This window comes from Misgurnus anguillicaudatus, chromosome 25 (genome assembly GCF_027580225.2).
Source record: "Misgurnus anguillicaudatus chromosome 25, ASM2758022v2, whole genome shotgun sequence".
Classification (NCBI taxonomy): Eukaryota; Metazoa; Chordata; class Actinopteri; order Cypriniformes; family Cobitidae; genus Misgurnus; species Misgurnus anguillicaudatus.
In genome coordinates, this window is record NC_073361.2 from 13,701,967 (window position 1) to 13,725,775 (window position 23,809).

At 37.2% G+C, this 23,809-nt stretch overlaps 1 protein-coding gene across 3 annotated transcripts in view; it reads right to left on the bottom strand.

Annotated features, from left to right (window-relative positions):
* Window positions 1–23,597, bottom strand: part of col15a1a (collagen, type XV, alpha 1a) — an 85,694-nt gene extending 62,097 nt beyond the window's left edge. For 2 of the 3 annotated variants that reach the window (XM_055181612.2, XM_055181609.2), the window contains exons 1-2: window positions 23,406–23,597; window positions 23,243–23,322 (exon numbers count right to left, since the gene is read on the bottom strand). In XM_055181612.2, coding sequence (XP_055037587.2) covers window positions 23,243–23,322; window positions 23,406–23,434 — 109 coding nt within the window. In that variant the 5' untranslated portion in view covers window positions 23,435–23,597. The remainder of the gene's footprint in view (window positions 1–23,242; window positions 23,323–23,405) is intronic. The other variant, XM_055181610.2, reaches the window with a different exon arrangement.
* Between the last annotated feature and the right edge of the window lie 212 nt (window positions 23,598–23,809).

Consider the following 23,809-nt stretch of genomic DNA (forward strand, 5'->3'; position numbering starts at 1 on the left):
GATCGGGCAGGGGTTTTCACTGCACATCTGTTTCTCTGTTCATTACAAGGATCTGTCACGACTCCCATCATATCCAAAGTCGAAGTGTTCTATTAAGACCTGTATATACCGAAGCCAGGGTTCTGGCATTAATATTTACTTATGATATGGGGAAAGTATCAGGAATGTCTTGCCAAAATGAATCATGCATGCTTGACTGTGCATCTGTCTGTATTCCCAAGTTACAATGTCTGAAACATATACACTCTCCAAAAAATAATGTACAAAAGTTGTTACTGGGATGGTATATTTTAATAAGCACCTAATATGTACTATTTAGGTACCAATGTGTACTTTTGAGGTACCAGCATGCACCTTTTAGGTATAAAAGTGTACTTTTTAAAAAAGGTACAGACAACTTTTGTACCTTCTTGTACGTTTTTTCTGAGAGTGTATGTATGTGCTTACAGTATGTTGCTTTAGTTAAAGGGATAGTGAGTAAATAATAGTTTGGGTGAACTGTCCCTTTAAGGGTGAATCACATAATTTCTGTCCCTCTGGTATCACTTTAAAGAAGCCTGACTTTAAATGTCAAGAATATAAGTACAAAATAGCATCTATGGAAGTTGCATCTGTATATACATCACCACAAATTTTTAATGGTACAACTGTGTTTGTGTGTGGTCACAACTATACACAAACTCTGTTTTAAAGGGACACTCCATTTTTTTTGAAAATATGCTAATTTTCCAGCTCCCGTAGAGTTAAACGTTTGATTTTTGCCGTTTTGGAGTCCATTCGGCCGATCTCTGGGTCTGGCGGTACAACTTTTAGCATAGCTTAGCACAATCCATTGAATCTGATTAGACCATTAGCATCGTGCTAAAAAATAACCAAAGAGTTTCAATATTTTTCCTATTTAAACTCTTTTGTAGTTACATTTTGTACTAAGACCAACAGAAAATTTAAAATTGTAATTTTTTTAGGCAGATATGTCTTGGAACTATACTCTCATTCTGGCATAATAATCAAGGACTTTGCTGCTGTAACATGGCTGCAGGAGGCGTAGTGATATTATGCACTGCATGAAAAAAGTCCCCTTGGTAACTTTCAATAGCAGGGGACTATTTTCGAGCGCTGCGCTTTCCTACTGTATTTTTATAGGAAAAATATTGAAACTCTTTTTTGAGCGCGATGCTAATGGTCTAACCAGATTCAATAGATTGTGCTAAGCTATGCTAAAAGTGGTACCCCCAGACACAGAGATCGGCTGAATGGATTCCAGAACGGTAAAAATCAGATGTTTGGCTCTAGGGGAGCTGGAAAACAAAAAAAGGGGTGTCCCTTTAATTCACCAAGAAACTGTTTATATTTGACCCAACAGTGTGTTAAAACAACCCAGCATTTTGGATTGAAATAACCCAGCATAGGTTGAATTACAACACAGCGAATATGACCCTTGTTTTTTGACCCAATGCTGGGTTAAAGGCGGAGTCCACGATGTTTGAAGGCCAATGTTGATATTTGAAATCACCTAAACAAACACGCCCCTACCCCAATAGAATATGGACCTTCTGTTGATAGACCCGCCCCACACATACGCAACCCGGCAAGGATGTCGGTTAGTAGACACGCTCCTTACTGCTGATAGGCTATAAGTGTGTTTTGGTAGTCGGCCCGTCTCCTTTTCCAAAGCGTTTTTCAAACATAAAGCGTTTTGTCTTATTTTCTTATCATTGTCGCTTCGGTTTAGGGTTAGATTTACATAAAATGACATCCCTACCCAAACCCAACTCCAACCCTAACGCCAGGCGACATATAAAAAAATAAATCAGAAAAAATAGTTTAAATCAATACATAAAGTGACATTCTAATGCAAGCACCAAATCTAACCCTAAACCGAAGCGACAATGGTTTGAGGATAGTAAAAGGCAGTTGAGTGGCCAATGCGTGATAATCACACGAAAACAGGAATTCGTTATACAATCATGAAAAAACACGGAAATCAAAAATTTACGTGACTTTATCACAAAACCTTGTGAGACTGGGTAGAAAAATGAGTGTAAAGAGTTGCATTGCTGCCAATGTTAACAAATAAAATGATTTCAACAATATGTTGTATTTATGATCTGTACAAATCAAGATATATGCTATATATAAAAAACGATATACTACCATATTTTTGGACAGGTACCATGATAATACCAGTACCATTTGGATACAATAATAATTCCTAGAAGAATTATATTGTCTGACAGATATAGTGTATCTGAAAATCTGTTTTTTTGTCACTCTCTTCTTATAAATCCATTAGTTTTTACTCTATTCTACTTAATCAATCTGTCCACAGTGCACACAGACCCAGACCTTTTAGAAGACACGATGCAGACAACTTCATCCAACACATTCTTGTGTCCCTTCCAGATTTTCATGGAACAGAAGCAGTCTATCCATCTGAAACACCCCAATACAGTTTTTAACAGAGCAGGATTGCATTGGTTTGAATCAAGTTTCTTGGATTAAAACTGTAACATAAGCCTTCAAACAAGTGCTGGACCTGATAAAATCCAAAACTGTGTGGCGTCTCCTTTATTACAAACCTCCGTCAAGCACAAAGTGAGTGAGATTAGACTGTCAACAGCTAATAATGAAAGATACAGTGTATAGATGAGCATTTCAAATTTCAGTGATTGTCATGGTCTAGATGAAGATCAGGTGACCCATATGTAATGAAAGCACAACACAACACAACATGAATGTAACTTAAAATGAAAATTACATCTTTATGACAGTGCACCTGATCTTTCTGTGTAGCTCAGTGCATTTAGGACTGTGGAAAAATGGATTCAAAATGCTTCATTGAGTTCATTATTAGCTTTCATTGCTTTGGCACAGAAATCTACAAAACATCCACGAAAGATTATGTCATGAAAATAATTGTAATATTAAGATTAATATACATACAAACTGATTACTAACATATGTTGACAGCAACATTAAGCTCATGTATACAGCACAGTTCATTGCTGGGTGGTAAACATCGCATCAACTCTAAGGCCAGCAGCTGTGTTTAAGCAGCTGTAGGGTCACATACTTGTAACAAACTGTTAGAGAAATAGGAGCCTGACTTAAATTGCTTTGGCAGACTGTTTCCAAACTTCAACCCCTCAACTTGGAGCTTTTAAGCTTAAGTGTGAAGCTTTCCAAATGGAATAGAAAAAGGAGAAAATTTAACTGGAAAAGAGAAGAATAAAGGGAAAGTGGGAACGCCATGGTTCTTATGTAATAGTATTGTTTAGGTGTGACACTTTTTCGGGTAACTTCTTTCTTCTTTAGAAGACTGATTCCATAGCAAGCATATTAGCCAATAGCGTTTTCCATTTTAAGACATAATGATACAATCAGTCATGAGACACACGAGAGCCAATGATATTTCACAATCTTCTGGCAGCAGTTCTTCAACGAGAGTACACACCGAATCTGAGATATACAGCAAATAAAGAGCGCAGAGAGTTGAAAAATGTTAAATTTTGGGTGAAGCGCTCCCCAGCAGGCATATGACCGACCTTCAACGTTGAAATATGGTTGAAAAATGGTTGCAATTGGTCACGAGACACACAAGAGCCAATGATATTTCAGAATCAAAGATGCCGTATTGCTTCTTCTGGCAGCAGTTCTTCAACGAGAGTACACACCGAATCCGAGATTTACAACAAATAAAGAGTGCAGATAGTTAAAAAAAATTAAACTTTGGGTAAAACGCTCCCCAGCAGGCATATGACCGACCTTCAACGTTGAAATATGGTTGAAATATGGTTGAAATAATGTTAATTCTTGTTTCAACGTTGAAACAACAGTTAATGCTAACCGGTTGCAAAAGGTTAATAAAATGCTTAAAAATTAATGTTGAAATTTGGTTGAAATAATGTCAGTTTTTGTTTCAATGTTGATTCAATTTGCAAAATCAAAGGTAATTCAATATTGATTCAACCATGTCCTTGACGTTGCTTCAACAGTGAATCAACGTTGAAATGCCTGCATTTTCTATTTCAAGCTGACGTAATGATGCAATCGGTCATGAGACACACAAGAGCAAATTATATTTCACAATCAAGAACAGCGTATTGCTTCTTCTGGTAGCAGTTCTTCAACTAGGGTACACGCCCAATCTGAGATTTACAACAAATAAAGAGTGCAGAGAGTTGAAAAATGTTCAACTTTGAGTAAAACACTCCCCAACAGGAATTTGACCGACCTTCAACATTGAAATATGGTTGAAATAATGTCAGTTCTTGTTTTAAAATTGAAACAGCATTGAAACAGCAGTTAATGCTAAACGGTTCCAAAAGGTTAATAAAATGCTTTAAAATCTATGTTGAAATTTGGTTGATTCAATGTTGATTCAATTTGCAAAATCAAAAGGTAATTCAACATTTATTCAACCTTGTCCTTGACGTTGATTCAACAGTGAATCAACATTGAAATGCCTGCTGGGTCAGCTCGTCAATGTCACTTCTGACTCTGCCATCCAATCACAGTGGATGAGGGGCGGGACAAATATCCCAACAACCAACTGCCGTTCAACGACTGACAAACAAAGCAGAAGTATCATACAAAATCAAACCACTCAGCTGAAAAAGCTGGCAAGCACCTAGGTCTGGTGTTTAAAGGCTTTGGTGTACACGCCCCCTTGGAGTATGTTTTACGACTGGAGTCATAACCCTGTGGGCAGTGCGCCAAAATGTTATCCTGGTGTTACCAGTGACCTAAGTTCAAGTCCCAACTCAAGTTCCTTTCCTGATCCCATGCCCTTTCTCATCCTGTGTTACCTCCTGTCTGGACTCCAATGGTGAGAAATCGCCAAAAATATCTTTAAATAACCACAAAGAATGCATTCATGATGAATCCTACAGTCTGGTCTTCTCAGCTAACACTGAATATATCTGGCTATAACCACTAACAGATTATGACACCTTGGCTATGCTTTGTAATTATAAAAAGAGTCACAACTAAAGCACAGGACAACCAAATTTTCAGGAGCAATTACGGCTACCTGTGTGTTTCTTAGAAAATTTTTAAAGTTTCAATTTTGAGATTACATACAATTTTAGGAACAGTTTCCAGTACAACTCATGCACTACACACATCACTTAAATGGATTTCATGTTTAAGAAGCAAACCATGAGGAGCAATGACTTTGGGCAGTCCATCCGATTCAATTTCTTCAAACATTCAGTGTTCTGGGATGGTTACCGAAGAGGATTTGTAGTTCATGCAGCTTTTTCCAAGCCTACATCATCTTCAATTTCTTATGAGACTAATTTTTTATATCATCGAACCTGTGACCATTCATTATTGCACTTGTTAGGGAGTTTGCGACCATGGCTGCAAAATCTCTAGACTCTCTAGTGAAGTTCACAACCTCCATCTGGCTGTTTCATGATTTTCCACATTACAGCTCTGTGTACCAAGAGAGTAAATTTAACTGTTATCATTTTACATAGAAACAGGATTTTGGGAAATGTTCAAAAGATGCTCCACCAAATTACATATCATATTGTATATCACTTATGTAGTCATTTTAGGTCACATCCGAAACATTATACACAAAAACGTGATCTAATTATCCAGTGGGACACCATTTATCCGGCCCACCGTTCAACCTTGGAGTAAGATTTGGTCTTTTGGACAACCTTTTCTCACGCAGGACGGGGTTAGCTGCTAGCCTCAATCATAAATCCCCATTTAATGGCAGACATACTGTACTGTTATTACAGTTTGATCTAAGCTTAAACTTTCTGTGTGAACTTCACGCACATCTCCACATAAATCCGAAAAGTGCATTCATATAAATCAGATACTAAGGGTTTACAAATGAGCTGGAATGACGAATGGCAGTTCATTCGCCATCCCTTTTTTCCAAATCCCCTGGATCTGTTCATGACACCGGTCTGCACTGGTTTTTTCTGGTTTTTAATTTCCAACTCAAACATCCTGTTTAAAACAGAAATATGTCAACACATGAACAAATAAATTGTGCTTGTCAAGCAATTCTACGGGGTCTTTAAAGCTTAAAAAAATGTAATGTGCCATAAAAGTGCTATTAAATGCAAACAAAGGATTTCAGTGGCACATGATGAAGAAAAACGATATAGAAACGAAACCAAAAAGTACTTGCAGTACCTAAAGGAGACATTTCACAAGATTTTTAAGATGCCAAATAAATCTTTGGTGCCCCCAGAGTATTTCAAGTTTTAGCTCAAAATATCATATAGATAATTTATTATAGCATGTTAAAATTGCCACTTTGTAGGTCTGAGCAAAAATGGGTGTGTCATTTTAAATGCAAATGAGCTGATCTCTGCACTAAATGGCAGTGCTGTGGTTGGATAGTTCAGATTAAGGGGCGGCATTATCCCCTTCTGACATCACAAAGAGAGCCAGATTTCAATGACCTATTTTTTCACATGCTTGCAGAGAATGATCCCACTGCGCAAAGTGACGTCGGAATGACGTCTTTTTCATGTAATTTTTGGACGTCCAAATCCGGTCCATAAAAGGAGTTGTTTTGTAACGCCAGGCGACGTCTTTTTTTTTACGTCTTCTGCACGTCTAAGACGTACATCCGTAGGACCTCCGTGTAAGGAAAAGAGACATAAAAAAAGGGAAAAGGATTGTCTCTGCACTTCACCCATCGCAACACTTCAGTCGTTTCCTGCCAGCCGTGGGATTCGAACTACCGATCTTTGGGTTACAAGCAAGTCTCGCTAACCACTCGGCCACACAGCCATATCTTAACATTGTCTATAAGATTGTTAGTATGGTCATATACTTTTAAAATAACGAACTACACATTTAATTACAGATTTTTAATTGTACATTTAGATGAATTTGTATATAATTCAAGAAAGCAGAAAAAACAGTACTGTATGAATAATATAGACTATTCGTAAGGATTGTTGGTACACTAATGCTGATATTTGTAAATAAACACATTTTTATAGGCCTAATCATGTAATATAGACGGTATGTCATAGACGTCCAAATGACGTCCAAAAAAATACCCAGTTCAAACATCAAATGTTGCCGTAAATATGACGTCCTAATGACGTCCAAAAAATTACTCAGTTCAAACGTCAAATGTTGCCGTAAATATGACGTCCTAATCACGTCCAAAAAATTACTCAGTTCAAACGTCAAATGTTGCCCGTAAATATGACGTCCAAGTAGGGTCATGGTTGGACGTCCAAATAGTGGACCTAGTTTGGAAGTCGAATACATGTCCAGAATTGGTCATGGACCGACGGACCCAATATAGACATGATCTGCACGTCTATCCGACGTCCTGTGTTTAGTGGGATTTAACAAAACTAAGTTAACTGGGTTGATCTTTTTCACATTTTCTAGGTTGATAGAAGCACTGGGGACTAGGGATGCTCACATTGACCGTTTAACCGTTAACCGAAGGTAAGAATTTATGACCGATTAACATTATCAGTTAAAATAAAAAAATATTTGTTAATACATGGTGCGTGTTGTCATGAGCCGACAGACATTTGGCCACTTTTCTATCTTTAATTTGTGAATGTCCTGTAAATTACACAAATTATTGCTGCCCTGACGGTCTGATAAAGTAATCATTTGTATGAGAAATCATTTGTATGCGTGTTTGGAAGCTGAACGGAGACGCGCGCGTGTCCGCGCAAGATGACGCGGTCGGTCTCGCGCACATCCGGACAGACGTTCACTGGTGGCCTCTGACCCTGTCCATAAACATCTCTCTTTTTGCACAAACGGAGAAAGCTCCCGCTTTAGAAATGACCACTGTGGTAGATGAAACAGAGACAATCTGCCCTCTTTGGATATTAATCCTCTGGACTGATCGCGTGCTTAATGTTGCGTGAATATCTGATAATGTATGAATCCTGGTTCTGTTGTTGATCTGTCGCTGCTGTTTGCACGTTCAAATTAAATCTTTTGTTTTTACTAGTTCACAGACAACCGTCAACTGTATTTTTACTCAATGACAATTTCAACTCATGGTTGGGTTAACAATAGGTTTATTTATAACCCAATATGTGTTCTGTCCCATATTTACCCAGCATTGGGTTAAAAACAACCCAGCAGAATGTAGAGTGTACTCTATATAAAGGATTGAACGTTGGACCAGCTACTGGAAATGCTTAAAAACACTCGACAGTCCGCAGATGTGCTACAGTCCACATGACTTAAAATAATCAAAGTGCTGATGTATTCATGGGGTAAAAAAACCTTTTGCGCTGCCATCACAAACACAGATCTCCAGAAGCCCAGCCAGAGATATCAGGATGGAAGAGGATATTTGATTAATGGAGGCTTGGTGTCGGCCAAATGTACGACGTTAACAAATATACAGCCATTGCAAATCAAGCGCTAAGATACTGCCAAGTACTTTACAGTAAACACTTTAACTTTTCAGTAGTGGTTTGAGTATGAAATGTGCTTTGTTTAACTACAAAATAAATCCCTGGATATTAAAATGCAATTTTTAAATGCAACAATCCGGGTTTAATAAAAGTCAGCAAATTAATTGGTAATTATCCTAGCTAAAGAGAAGCTTATTCAAATGCAGAAGAGGCAAATCCTTTAACATGACCCGGCCTTAACACTAGCTGGCAAAGAATGAGGTTTCATTTATTCATTACATAGTCTTGTGATATGCAGAATGCACAATTTAAAACAATCAGATGGCTTATAAATTGAAATGTTTGACAATTTTATGTCTTGTAATTGTATAATAACCGATTCTTTATTTCAGCCAGAGTTTTTATTGCTAAAGACGTATGAGTTCTCTTTTTTCCCAATACTAGGTTTTCTTCCAGGCGCCTATGAATTTCTTAGATGATTTGTATCTTAGTATTTCAGTTTCCTACTGCACTTTTTTGGTAAAACAAGCCCTGAGTTAACTTTGTGATCATCCTTGAAGCATCTAGACGTAATTATCTTCCTGATGAAACCTTTGTGTGTTTTATTACTTATAGACCTACCACATAATAATGAATGTTGGATTTAAATCAGCATTTTTTATCCTGCTGATTCAATTGCTCAAATGAGCTGCACGAGGACAACTTGAAAGGGCCATATGGTTTTAGCATCCTGTTCCATCTGTGTTTATATAAGAAACAGTGGCTGTTGAGAGCTTGACTCCCTAACCATACAGAAGGAGCCTCAGGGTACCAATCTAAAGTTCTGATGGGCCACTGACAGTAATCTTCAATAAACATTAAAGAGACTATATTATTTCAGCTTTTGATTGTTTGTTGTTTACCTATAATGAATTCAAGTTAAGAGGAGAATAAAAAGGGTAATTTGAGAACAAGCTAAAAATGCAGCCACATGTTTGACTTTAATTTGCCCACAATGATGGGTCTCTGCCATTTAGATGATTAACAAAGAAGATTTTCATTCATTCCATTTGTATTGCCTTTAATACGTCATGATTTTTAATGTATATTGTCAGGAATTTCAGATGAACCCAAGCAAGGATGATGACGGGTTAGACAAAATGTTGACACAAGACAAAACAAAAGCACACTTGGGGGCAAACATTATGGACCAAACGTATTAACAGACACAAAACACTAAACTAGACTGAAGACTTGACAATTAAACTTGACTAGATACTTGACTTGAACAATACACCACTTGAAAACATGAACAATACAAAATGAACCTGCACAGAACTAAGGACACAATGACATTAAATAAGGAAATCTAAACAAGGTAACAAGGGAAAACAGGTAATGGAAATGAACTAATGATTAACAATAAGCAGGAGAACGAGAGGGCGGGACAAGAGACAAACACCGAGGGCACATGACCCGATACGCAAGGCCATGGGCCTCCACATAAAACATGGGACTGCCAGAACCCTGCCATCATGACTAGACATAAATATTAAATAAGACCCTTTGGCAGGATCCTGACATATATAAAGTGTTTTCCACATTAAATCACTTGCGCAGTGAATCTTGTGAATCACATGAGTTCAAGATGGCGTCGTAACCAGTTATTATAGTTTAAAATATGGATATCTAATAAAAGTTCATTGATTACCCAGAAGACCTTTATTAGCACCTTGGAGCCGTGTGGATTACTTCTGTGAAGGATGAATGCACTTTTTTGGGGTTTAAAGTCAGAAGATATTCCCTGAACCCTGTTTTCTACCATTATAAGCTTGGAAGAGCAAGGACATTTACTAAAATAACACCAAATGTGTTTGATGGACATATGTATCTCGGATTGCTTGAGGATGAGTAAATTATGAGGTAATTTTAATATTTGGCTGGAGTATCTCTTTAATCCCAGATATTCAGCTATTTCAGCAGAATCTGTTAAACACCATGCCGATTTTTAAGCCTTTTACCTTTATTCACAAAGGACAGTGACTGGAGAGAGATAGGGTGACACCAACCCACAATGTAAAAAATACTTCGCTGCCTTAAAATTTTTTGTTAAATCAACTCAGATTTACAAGTCATGTCAACAGAGATGAGATGTCACAACTTATAAAATATAGTTGAGAAAAGTCAACTTAATTTTATAAGTTATAACAACTAACTTGTAGTTATAACAACTCATCTCTAGTCAAGATAAATAATAGTAAGTTGGAATGACTTGTAAATCCGATTTGATTCAATAAAAAATGTTAAGGCAGCAAAGTATTTTTTACAGTGCAGTATCACAAAATTATGTACCTATAGTCATGTAAATTTGTGAGTCTTTTCCGTGACACTGACACGTTTTTAACGCAAACACCAAATCTAACCCTAAACCAAAGCGTCAATGGTTTGAAAATAGGACAAAAGAGTTGAGTAACAAATACGTGACAGTGACACCTAAACAGAAATGCGAGACATGTTCATGCAAAAAGGCGGAAAATACAAATTTGCATGACTATAGGTACATAATTTCGTGATAAAGGGTTGCAGACACACTTAGAGGGTTATGTTCTGGTATCCTGGTGCCCTCACTGGCATCCTAAAAAGATAAACTACTGTACTAAGACTGCACTGGTAAACCCCAGAAAGATGCCACAGGTTTCACTGTTGAACAGCTACTGAATGCAGATCTACAAGCTAACACGTATTCAGTCAGACCACAACAGCTTATTATAACCATTTTTGTGTTCTTGAAAACCTGGAAAACTTCACATCCATGTCGTAAACCCAAATGTTTTTGCTCCTTAATGGAAAATGTAGATTTTGTCTCACAGGCCATTGTAATAAAAAGCTGCACAAACAATGTCATTAACACTGGACGATGGTCTCACGGACATTAAGTAATTGACAGATATTTCCTCCGTGGGCGTTATGTACAGAGTTTGTATCTGGAGAGGAAATTCAAGAAAGCTGACGCTGGCTTTAAATTCTGTAACAATCAGCTATTGAGCTATCAACTCATCTACAATCTGAGCCAATCACCTGGAAACTGCTGGAACTTTCCACAAATCAATGGAGCAGATTTCTTGGCCCACACATCAGAGTTTGATTGCTTGTAACTCCCAGCAGAACCACTAAAATCCAGGTGAACGAATCCCTGCCGCGTAGAGTTTTATTACATTGGCTGGGACACGTTTTGCCTCGTGTATGGAGGATGTTATGGGTTTATAAGCTACCCTGGTTGGTTTGCTTTGTGTATAGTTATTAAGCCTAATCACCTTTGTGTTTGCCGTTTTACTGAGCTGTTGCATTACCGGCATGTTTTTTGAGTTGTAAATGTCTGCACTAGACAAAGAAAATATCCATATCTGCAAGGTCAGATGGAAGTTTTAGTGGCTTTCTCCATTAAACTTTTAACAGCCTAATCAAGATAACAAGAAAGCTGTGATTAGGTGCTCAAAGATATGTTTGGGTTTGGAGGGGAGGTCAACAGCTTAGAGACAGAAAAAAACGCTGACTGCATACTTTCAAGAAGAAAGTGTGATCATGAACAGGCAGCAAATTAATGTTCACAGTCGTTGCATTTTTGGGAAGTCTACTGTACATTCATACTGTAATTTAGGGCCTAAGAGTTTGCATATGAAAGACTAACTAATGTTAACTCTCCTTATATCATCACTTTAATGCTTTTTTATAAAATAGTTAGAAATCAAATAAAGCTAAAAAATAAACCAGTTGTGAATAATGTTCCTAAACCAGAGGCAATCTACTAAACTGAACTGCACCCATTCATGGCATTTTACATAGAAAGAAAAGGTGCAAAAGCTGTCACTGGGGCTCTACCTTTTCACAAAGTACACATTTGTACCTAAAGTCTTAAAATTAAAGGTGTTTCATGATGTCATAGAAGAACATTTTCTGTCTTTGTAGTTCTTTAAAGCACCTTTAACATCTAAAGCACCTTTCTGTTTCACCAAAAGTTCTTTAAGGTAAAAAAGTTATTCGGATTATTAAAATGTTTAAAGAACCTTTGACTCAATGGTTCTTTAAAGAAAAACCAAAAAAGGTTCTCTAATGGCATCAACCTTTATTTTTAAGAGCGTATAAGTTCCCCCAAAGGTACCTCAATGGTACAAATTAGGACCGTTTTAAAGGGTACCACCCCAGTGACAGCTCTTGTACCTTTTTTCTGATGATGCATAAAAACACCTTGTTTAATTAGATTAAAGGGAAAGTTCACCTAAAAATGAAAATTCTGTCATCATTTACTCACCTTCAAAAAAATGATCTAAAAACGGCACCCATTTACTACCATAGTCAGATATTATGGATATTTAATGGGTACCATCACCTGTGTGGTTGTCATAATTTATCTAAATATAATTTTTTGTGTTCAACAGAATAAAGAAACTCATACAGGTTTACAACAACATGAGGGTGAGAATAATATGACAGAGTATACATTTTTGTGTGAACTATCCCTTTAGAGAGCCAGTAAGATCCAACTTTTAAGCGTCCTATCACTGTTTATAAGTCCCGGACAACAGGTTTAAATTCATGCAAGGTCAAAAAACACTGTGATTTTCTCAAAATATAAATTTAAAACTACCCCATTTCTCAGAGATCCCCAAACGATTCATGTGAAGCCGTTCAGCGACTCAGTCTGCCTAAACCCCACCTTTCAGTAGCTTACTCTGCTCTGATTGGTCAACTGACACAGTCTCCGCACAGACCACAGATCAGTGGCACACAGAGGTGTCAAGTAACGAAGTACAAATACTTCGTTACCTTACTTAAGTAGATGTTTTGGGTATCTATACTTTACTTGAGTAATTATTTTTCAGACGACTTTTTACTTCTACTCCTTACATTTTCACGCAATTATCTGTACTTTCTACTCCTTACATTTTAAAAATCGCCTCGTTACTTCTATTAATTTCAACTTGTTTTCTTTTTTTACATTCCGGCTTGTCATCGTTAAAAAAACTATCTTGATAAATTGCATCATCCAGATGAATCCGATTGTGGTTGGATGAGAAGTATAAACATACACCATTCCGACTCCCTATTGGTTTGTACGCAATCCCCGCCCCCAGCTGACTGCAGATGATCAAAAGTTTGTTCGATAGCGCTGCACAGAGAAACATAAAAGAACCGCGAGAGCGATTAGAAAGCATGCAGAGTGTCTCCCCTCGCGATGCTTTGATATCATCCGCCATCCGTTTGTACAGTAACAGAACGCGGCATTCTGTCTTCAAATGGAAAAGTACGAAATAAAACCCGCGCATCACTTTCAGGTCAGTTCACATTCATAAGCCTGTGTAAATATATAGCTGGCTGCTGACACCAACTCATCTGTGTGATTTAAATAGCATAACAATGTACCAATTTATATCATGTAACTTCAGTTGTTCAACTTAAATGACATTGTGCTGCGTTGCGTTTTGAAGCATGGCAAAGATATCTAGGCTAAAGACATTGTTGTTTTATATATGCTAATAACTGCCGTAAATTTTATTTGCATTAACAAAACCTACTTAGCTGAATGCTTGAGTGTTAAATCAATGAAACACATAACCATACATACCAACTTTTGCTTTTGTTAATAGACATCAGCTGTTTCCTTCAACCTGACTTTTAATTTACTTACAATAAAGACATTTAGTAATTCTCCAAAATTGCTTGGATATATACTGACTAAAGTAAAGTATACAAAAGTCCATTAGCTACACAAGTACAGATGCAGAAATATAGGCTATAATATATAATTGCATATTTGTATAATTGTAGTTTGTGTTGCTGTCAAAATACAATTATAAATGATAACAATAGCATATTTGTATTCTCACACATACTATAGTTGTGTGATTTTCTTGTTTCTTAACTAAAGAGGGCACCACTGTAAAAGTTTGGCAACCAGCGGAACTGCTCTGAAGATTGACTTATTGCACAATTACAATATTTATAGGCAACTAGTCATTATATCTACCTATCTATTGAACACATTTAAAAGCTCAGAAGTAAACATATATGGTTCTTTAATGCAGTGGTTATCAAACATTTTTTGCGGCCTCCCTTGTGTACAGTGGATTGACATAAATATTCTAAAACTTAAAATTTGAATTAAACAAAACATTTTAAATTATACAATTTATTGCTTTTGTTTAGTATACTTATTTTTCTGAGGTTTAATTACACAGAATTTATTATAAAGTAATGTATTTAATAAAATATTATAAAACTGGGGCCCCTGGCACCATCTCACGACATCCAGTTTGAGAACCACTGCTTTAATGTATTTGTTTGCATTGTATTGAAATGCGTTCATTTTTAATGGGCATATACCGTATGCAGTTGAAACAGATAGCCTAGTGCAGGGGTAGGCAACATGGAGTGCCGATGTCCTGCAGTGTTTAGCTCCAGGTCTAATCAAGCAGACCTGAACAAACTAATAAAGGTCTATAAAGTCACCTGAAACTACAGGCAGCAAAGGTTTTATAAGGGTTGGAGCTGATCTGCAGGACATCGACACTCCAGGACTGACGTTGCCTACCCCTGGCCCTAGTGCATCCCAAATTTTTTAACATTAACATTTTAATAACACTATAGTTATTATGGCCTTTAGAAACATTTTTTAGAGGAGATAGGGAAGGACCCTGTGGTGCGGTCTAGGCTTTTTTCTCTAATGACATTTTTTTCCTTACATTACTTTTACTTTTATACTTTAAGTAGTTTTGAAACCAGTACTTTTTCACTTTTACTTGAGTAAAAAGCTTGAGTTGATACTTCAACTTCTACAAAAGTCTTTTAAAACCCTAGTATCTATACTTCTACTTGAGTAATGAATATGAATACTTTTGACACCACTGGTGGCACAGACCAACAATAGTGTAACATGTATTGATCTAGTGCTAACATGATTTACTGAGAAGACATTATCGATATCAATACAAATCATTCATCATTAATCCAAGCAATAAAAACGACAATAGAAATTAAAATTTTACACTCATTTAAGCAAGTATGTAAGCTAACCGTGTCATAGCAAAACCGTAAGTGCAGCATGCGTTAGCAGCTTGCTAACTTGACTCTCTGACAGTATATTAAGAGTTTAAAAAACCACATAAATACACATCATTCGTCATTAGTCCAAGGAATAAAAACGACGACGTTTTTATTGCTTGGACTTATGATGAATGACATTTTTACACTTATTTAAGCAAGTATGTAGCTATAATCGTATTTACAGGTTGTGGTTAGGAGACGCATGTTGGGTACTGAACCATCTTTCATTGCCAAACGTCTAGTAAATCCCTCCGTGAAAAAGTAATTTTAACCACTGATTCTTCACAGCCAAACATCTAGTAAATCTCTCCGTGAAAAAGTAATTTTAACCACTGATTCTTCACAGCCAAATGTCTAGTAAATCCCTCCGTAAAAAAGTAATTTTAACCACAGATTCTTCACAGCCAAACGTCTAGTAAATCCCTCCGTGAAAAAGTAATTATAACCACTGATTCTTCACAGCCAAACGTCTAGTAAATACCTCAGTGAAAAAGTAATTTTAACCACTGATTCTTCACAGCCAAACGTTTAGTATATCCCTCCTTGAAAAAAGTAATTTTAACCACAGATTCTTCATATATCTTCATCCTTTGGTAGTGAACAACACAAACTGAAAACACAGCTTGATATGATGTTTACACACTTACTAGCTGTGGGCAGGTCATAGTTTTCGTTTCTCCCATGGGCAAGGCTGTAGGCGGAGATTATTATGCAAAGTGTTGGTATTACGTGGATAAAGACAGGCAGGAGATTCCATCCATATGACGACTCGTTTTAGCGATTCAGAGTTGACTCCCTACTTTAGAAGCCAATAACTTTATTAATTGTGCACTTTTTGGTTTCGACTACTTTGCATATTGTTTACATTGATGAACAGCTACATGACACAATGCAATACATTTCATTTTCTATTTTGGATCTGTGTGGCTCTAAGGGTGGTTTGTGAATAAGACGCAGATTTGCCTTCTTATGTAATTTACGTGTAATAAACACTCTCCATGTGACTCCATGTTGTTCTCTGTCAAAACATGTTTCCTTTAATTTAATTTTTTACATTTATTCTATATGTTTTTGCCATTTTAGTATGGTTTTGACTGTTGGCTATACATTTAGAGGAATCCGTCACATCCTGCCTTTGTTACACATGATAAAAACATGAACCCCTGTTGATAGACCACCTATTGTTCATAACTAAGAAATTTCCAATAACTCATTTCAGCCAGGTTACATGAAGCAAGGAAAATAACAATCATGTGTTCCATACTGTATGAAGGAAACTGGTAGGATCCACAAATCTGCCAGTCATTTCAGAAATTTCCTCATAACACATGCTAATTCAATTTAGGAATATGCTTATTTACAGCAAATATCTTTGATCTCTCTCTTTTTCTGAACCTCCCTTCACATTACACACTAAAGTCTTAGAAGCTTAGAAAAAGGAGTTGCTTCTTAAACATGCAAACTTAGTATTGGGAAAATAAAAGTCACTGAGTTTAAAATAGGCAGGCAGGCTAAAGAATAACGCTTTGAATAGGCTGGAAAGTTTTAAAAAGTGATATTCAGTCAACCAATATTTCTATTATATAATAATTTGGGGTTAGTTGTCACATGGGGGAATTGTGGGGTAAATAAAAAGTTTTAGGGTAACTGTGCAATTATACAAATGTGTTTTATTTAGTAGTGTTTGGATACACTTCATATAAGGTATATAAGGTATAGATTCGTAATAATTGTTTAACTTCAAGCTTATAACAACTTCAACTGGGGGTCTGGAGGGTCCCTGGTGGTCTTACTAGGGGTCCTCTAAATATTGTTTAAATATAAACATATTGTGTTTTTTGTAAATATGTAATTACCAAACAAAAATGCATTAATAGACCAATAATAAATAATTTAATCTTGATGGAAAAAATCTATTCAGGTAAAATGTTATGTAGTATTTGAAAAATAATTATTTTAATCTTTAACCATCATAACAAAGTATGTAAATCCAGTCTTAATGTAATGCACTGGGGTCCCTGCGCCTCCTCTCTATGCATTAAGGGGTCATTGGCCTGAAAAGGTTGAAGACCACATATGGGGGTCACAAAATATCACAACGCTATCTTTTCACTGGTCAGAGATCAGCTGCTCCACACTTTACGTCAATTATGACTACACAGGTCAAATACAAACAAACAGGTTGAGGACAATGGAAATTTGTTTTTGTAATGGCTGTGATGTGTCATCTATGCCATGGAGCCATCCAGTCAATCTTTCCTGTTTTGGTTTGTGTCTCATTTCATTCCTGCTACCCTTTTATTGCAGTCTGACCTGCCTGCCCCATCTGCAAAAATATTCCTCTTACCGGGAGCTCTGTTATTCAGTTACTGTTTGGACATTCGTGCTGTGATTAGATAGATAGTCAATAAGCACAAACATTGACATGATCTTTGACAATATATCACTAAATGCATCTATACAGAGAAGAATGTATATATACAGGACATGTCTAATATATAAGCATTGAATGTACAGTACAGGCTTGTTAAATGTTTTGTTATGAAGTCCATATGCATGTGTTTGCTGTAATGTATACAACATAAAATACATGACCGGGCTCATAGCACACTGTTTGACCTGGGATTAAGTACACTATGCAGTTGTATATACGCATACAGATGATACTAAGCACACAACAGATGGTATATGAAGGAATGCTCACTTTATGATGGACAGATGCTACACAGTCATTATTTTGGATTTGGGCCGGTTGGACACAGTGGCCATGTACAAACTGCAGCTAAATACACTTACCTAAAGGATTATTAGGAACACCATACTAATACTGTGTTTGACCCCCTTTCGATTTCATAACTGCCTTAATTCTATGTGGCATTGATTCAACAAGGTGCTGAAAGCATTCTTTAGAAAGTTTGGCCCATATTGATAGGATAGCATCTTGCAGTTGATGGAAATTTGTGGGATGCACATCCAGGGCACGAAGCTCCCGTTCCACCACATTCCAAAGATGCTCTATTGAGTTGAGATCTGATGACTGTGGATGCCATTTTAGTACAGTGAACTGTTCAAGAAACCAATTTAAAATGATTCAAGCTTTGTGACATGGTGCATTATCCTGCTTGAAGTAGCCATCAGAGAATGGGTACATGGTGGTCATAAAGGGATGGACATGGTCAGAAACAATGCTCAGGTAGGCAGTGGTATTTAAACGATGCCCAATTGGCACTAAGGGGCCTAAAGTGTACCTAGCAAACATCCCCCACATCATTACACCACCACCACCAGCCTGCACAGTGGTAACCAGGCATGATGGATCCATGTTCTCTCCATGTTCTCATTCTGTTTACGCCAAATTCTGACTCTGCCATCTGAATGTCTCAACAGAAATCAAGACTCATCAGACCAGGCAACATTTTTCCAGTCTTTAACTGTCGAATTTTGGTGAGCTTGTGCAAATTGTAGCCTCTTTTTCCTATTTGTAATGGAGATGAGTGGTACCCGGTGGGGTCTTCTGCTGTTGTAGCCCATCCACCTCAAGGTTGTGCGTGTTGTGGCTTCACAAATGCTTTGCTGCATACCTCGGTTGTAACGAGTGGTTATTTCAGTTAAAGTTGCTCTTTTATCAGCTTGAATCAGTCGGCTCATTCTCCTCTGACCTCTAGCATCAACAAGACATTTTCGCCCACAGGACTGCCGCATACTGGATGTTTTTCCCATTCTTTGTAAACCCTAGAAATAGTTGTGTGTAAAAATCCCAGTAACTGAGCAGGCACCAACAATCATGCCACCCTCAAAATTGCTTAAATCAACTTTCTTTTCCATTCTGACATTCAGTTTGGAGTTCAGGAAATTGTCTTGACCAGGACCACACCCCTTAATGCATTGAAGCAACTGCCAAGTGATTGGTTGATTAGATAATTGCATTAATGAGAAATTGAACAGGTGTTCCTAATAATCCTTTAGGTGAGTGTATGGTTGTCACTCTTTTGAATGCTTGACAACCACAAGTGTGTAAACCTGATCTCACAGGAAGACTTCAATTTTGTATGATTTGTGCAATGCAAATCGTATAAAAACGCACAACTATCCAGTAAAAGCATGCATGCAATTCCATCCCTAGACCCAATGACCATGGGGTGAAAGCAGATCGTAATAAAACATACAAATGAGTTTGTACAAATGATCTACCTCTTAAAATAAGTCTGTATACATCACAGGTAAATGCCTCACCATTCTTCTTATTCATATCCATGTCATGAGATGCCAAATATTTGTTTTAACATTGTCTACCAACACGAGTGTGAAAGTAACTCGAACAATCAATTCAGGGATTCACTCCCGCCCCAAGCCACTTCCCAGAATAACATTTCATCTGCTCTCCAAGATAAAGAACAAATCAAAATCTCACAAAAACACAGAAAGCATTGTCTTCATTGCCATAGCCTCGTGTTAGAATGAAAGAGACATTAATATCGGAAAATCCTTTGCAATAAGCAAAAGAAAAAGTTGTGGTTAAACTGGCCACTGTTTTCCCCAAAACAGAATTAACATTTCCCACAGTGACTCTCCTGTTCTCTACGCCAGTTGGGGAAAGGATGAGACGTCTTTTACCATTCTTGTTTGGACACTGTTACACATTTCCTTTGAAGGAGATGTATCCGTCACTTAATATTTTCCAGAAATTTATGGCAGGAACTTCAGTGTGGAAGAAGAAAATCCTTCTCACACTCCAATTACATTATGCAACAAGCACACACACATTCGATTCGCAAATGTGTATTTTTCTTCTGTGAATTACACCCAAACACAGCAGACTGTATGTAATGGTAAGAAAAGAGAATCACAGGAAAATCACAGGTGTCCTCTCCATCTCCAAGGTAACGGTCACCAGTTTGCAAACAATATTGGCCTCCATATTGCATGTCTTGGGAATGTCAGTACATGATAGGTAAAATAAAAGATTATGCTTATTTCACAAAAGACCCACGGTGGTCTTCAATCCTTAGATCATTAAAGTCATCACCAAAATACAATTGCTTCTTGCTACTGTTTAAGAAGATAAGTAACTGTAATATAAAGTAACCAAAATACAGAGAAACCTGCACTGTACACGATACCCTCAAAAGTACAGTACAATTTGCATCCTTTGTGCATTGTGTAAGGGAAGTGCCTCTTGAAAACAGGCTAGACTGAGTGAATCCTACAGTTTGGGATAAATGCCAACTGGAAAATCATCGACAAGGCAAATCTGAAACAAATTAAGCCTACACTGCAATAAAAAAGACACATTTTGCGGACACGGCAAAAGAAATTCATCAGCCGAGGTCAAACACTGAAGACAAAGACCTGAGCTATTTAAGATGTTAGGTTTGTGCATCAAACAGGCATTTAAATTACAAAAGCAGCTGCTCTCTCCTAATACATCCGAAAGGGTTGTTTCTGTGGCAACAGCTCTATTTCCTCTGTGTTTATAGCTAAAGCTGGAAATATTTGTCCCGAATCAGTCTGCCTGGCCAATACACAGATCTTCCCTGGCAGAATGATCCATCGTTATATATCACAGGAGATCTTGTGAAATGTAAATCACAAGCAGATCCTCTCAGGACCGGGGGAGTCACACTTAGCCCTTGAACCGAAGTTCACATTCAGAGTTTTTTGTTTTTATTTTGGACTAGTGTGTCAAATATCAGCTGTTTCTCAAGTGTTATTAAAGCCCTGTAATAACAGCCAAGTGATGTCTAAGGTTCGCCATTAACAGAAATGGAGGTCAAGAATGCAATCGTTTGGCTCACGGCCCATGCGGAGTGAGTGGAACAGCTCTGCATTATTTTACAGATGGAAGACAATGCAGCTTTTGTGAGCATTATGTCATCCTAAGGGGATAATTACAGCTGGTCATAATGGAAAGTTGCTAGCTATTTCAACTGAAGTGAATGACCAAGCCAACTATCTGTCATTATGGGGGTAATGGAAGTAAAAAAGAAGGCTTATCCCTCTGTGTCCACCTTTGTGACCTTAAATTCCATCCTAAAATGAAGCACCTCACCTGGACTATGGTGGAATCATGGAAATACTTTCTTTAATTGGTCTCTTGTGCTACAGTATAGCCATTGTGAACACAAAAGTTGTGCAAGGTTAATGGAAATAAAGAGCATAAATACATTCCTTTTGATCATATTACACTTTGTAATAAATGTCATTAATGGTTCATTAACAAACCTTATATGAATGCACAAATAATATAGGATTACACACAAAGCATTATATTAGATTATACCACGGGTCTGTTGAATGCTGTATTCTGATTGGCCGAGAAATGTTCCGTAGGTATGCATTAATTTCTGATAACCGCACACCTAACTTGTCAAATGTCTTAAAAAATGGCACCAGAGCAATGTTTGTGGTAATCGTGGTATAAGAGGAATAATTGACTCCGGTCCTTTGAATTATTTGAAAATAATGCACACCCGTGGTCTAAAAGCACTCCGCTTCGCGTCGTGCCGCATTGCACCTTGGGTGTGCATTATTTTCTTATAATTCAATGACCCGTCATTAATTATTCCTTACATAATTAAGGAATAATTGACGACGGGCCGTTGAATTATAAGAAAATAATGCACACCTAAGGTGGTAATGCGGTTACACCGCAGGTGTGCATTATTTTCAAATAATTCAAAGACTGGAGTCAATTTTTCCACTTATACCACAATTACCACAAACATCGCTTTGGTGCATATTTTTAAGACATTTTACTGGTTAGGTGTGCAGTTTACAGAAAAATAATCAACACCCGTGGAACATTTCTTAGCCAATCAGAATAAAGCATTCAACAGTCCGGTGGTATAATATGCAATAATGTAATTGTTTCCAATAAACCAATACATTAGCTTATAGACAGCCATATACTAAATAAAAAATATATTTTTATTATAAATGTTTTTAATTAATTTAATGCTACATAAATCAACAAAAAGTAACATAAATGTAGCTCATTTGGTAGAACATTACGTAGCAGTGAAAAGGTCATGGGTTCGAAGCCCATGTAAAATAACCCAAAAGTACACTGTAAATCGCTTTGGATTAAAACATCTGGCAATGTAAAGTAGAATGTTTTTGATAGTGTTTTAGTATATAGCAATTAAATATAAAGTTTCATAATGCTGCAAACTATTGAGTTGTACATTAATTATTAATTATTGTAAATTACCATAATGCATAAATATTTGCCATTAAATAAAGTGATTTACAATAATTAGCACTTAAAACACGCATAAGTTTCATTTAAATCCTTTGCAGCATCATCATAAATCAATGCTCCATGTCTTTCACCGAGCTGTGTAGTAAGCTACTACGCATGCGCGTAACGCGTCCGAAGTGTCACTGGTCCGGAGCGCATCAACACGCCTATTTGCGCGATTTCAACTTCATTCATTCAACATCTAAAGATTTTTACCTTACGTGTCACGGCCATTTTTACTCTGCAAAGTTTATAAAATATTCACAACCATTGTTTCAATCAATCTCAAAACGAAACTTTAAATATCAAACAGCCGCTGAGGGACCCTTACATAGAGATATTCATAAATGTCCAAGCAAAAGGAGAACATGGAAACAAAAACAGGCAACAAATGAAACAGCGTTTGGCCAACAAATTCCCACAGGTCGCCCATGCAACAAGTACAGCTTATTTCTGTTACATGCTTTGGATTTGTATACACACCTGTAAAATACGCAAATGTGTCTGCTTTTAAAAAAACATAACAGAAGTGACATACCGGACTCAAGGCGTTGAGAGGCAACCCCGGGAAATGAGATACACACAGTTATAAAACTCCAGCACCACAGTGAGACTCTGCTGATGAGAAATAAAATATAAGGATGCGACATCGCTCTCAATATGACATGAATGAATGCGGAGGATAAGAAAGCAAAAATCACCTCAGCGATGAAACACTTGCACGACCCATGTCGTCCAGTTCAGTGTTCCCGTTAGTGAGTTAACTCACTGTTTGAGTATCCAGCTCCTGTCTTCTCTCTCCTGCACACAAACTAGGACTGCGTCTGCGAGTGCGAGCAGCTCCACGTGAACAAAGGCAGTCTCAGTTCATCCAGACTCCCTCAAACACACTGAAACCTGACTCCTCGTGATGCCGTCGAGGACCACCTTTACACAGCTCCCCACCTACTCAACACGTTTAGGAAATACCTCACCAGTTTTGTCTTTTATTTTACAACTTCTGTCTCTTTCATATGGGCTTGTCTGTATCATCCATGATGGAATAATGTAAGACCTTTAAAAGTTAAATATGCAATAAATGTGATTGTGATTTAGTGCATGAAGG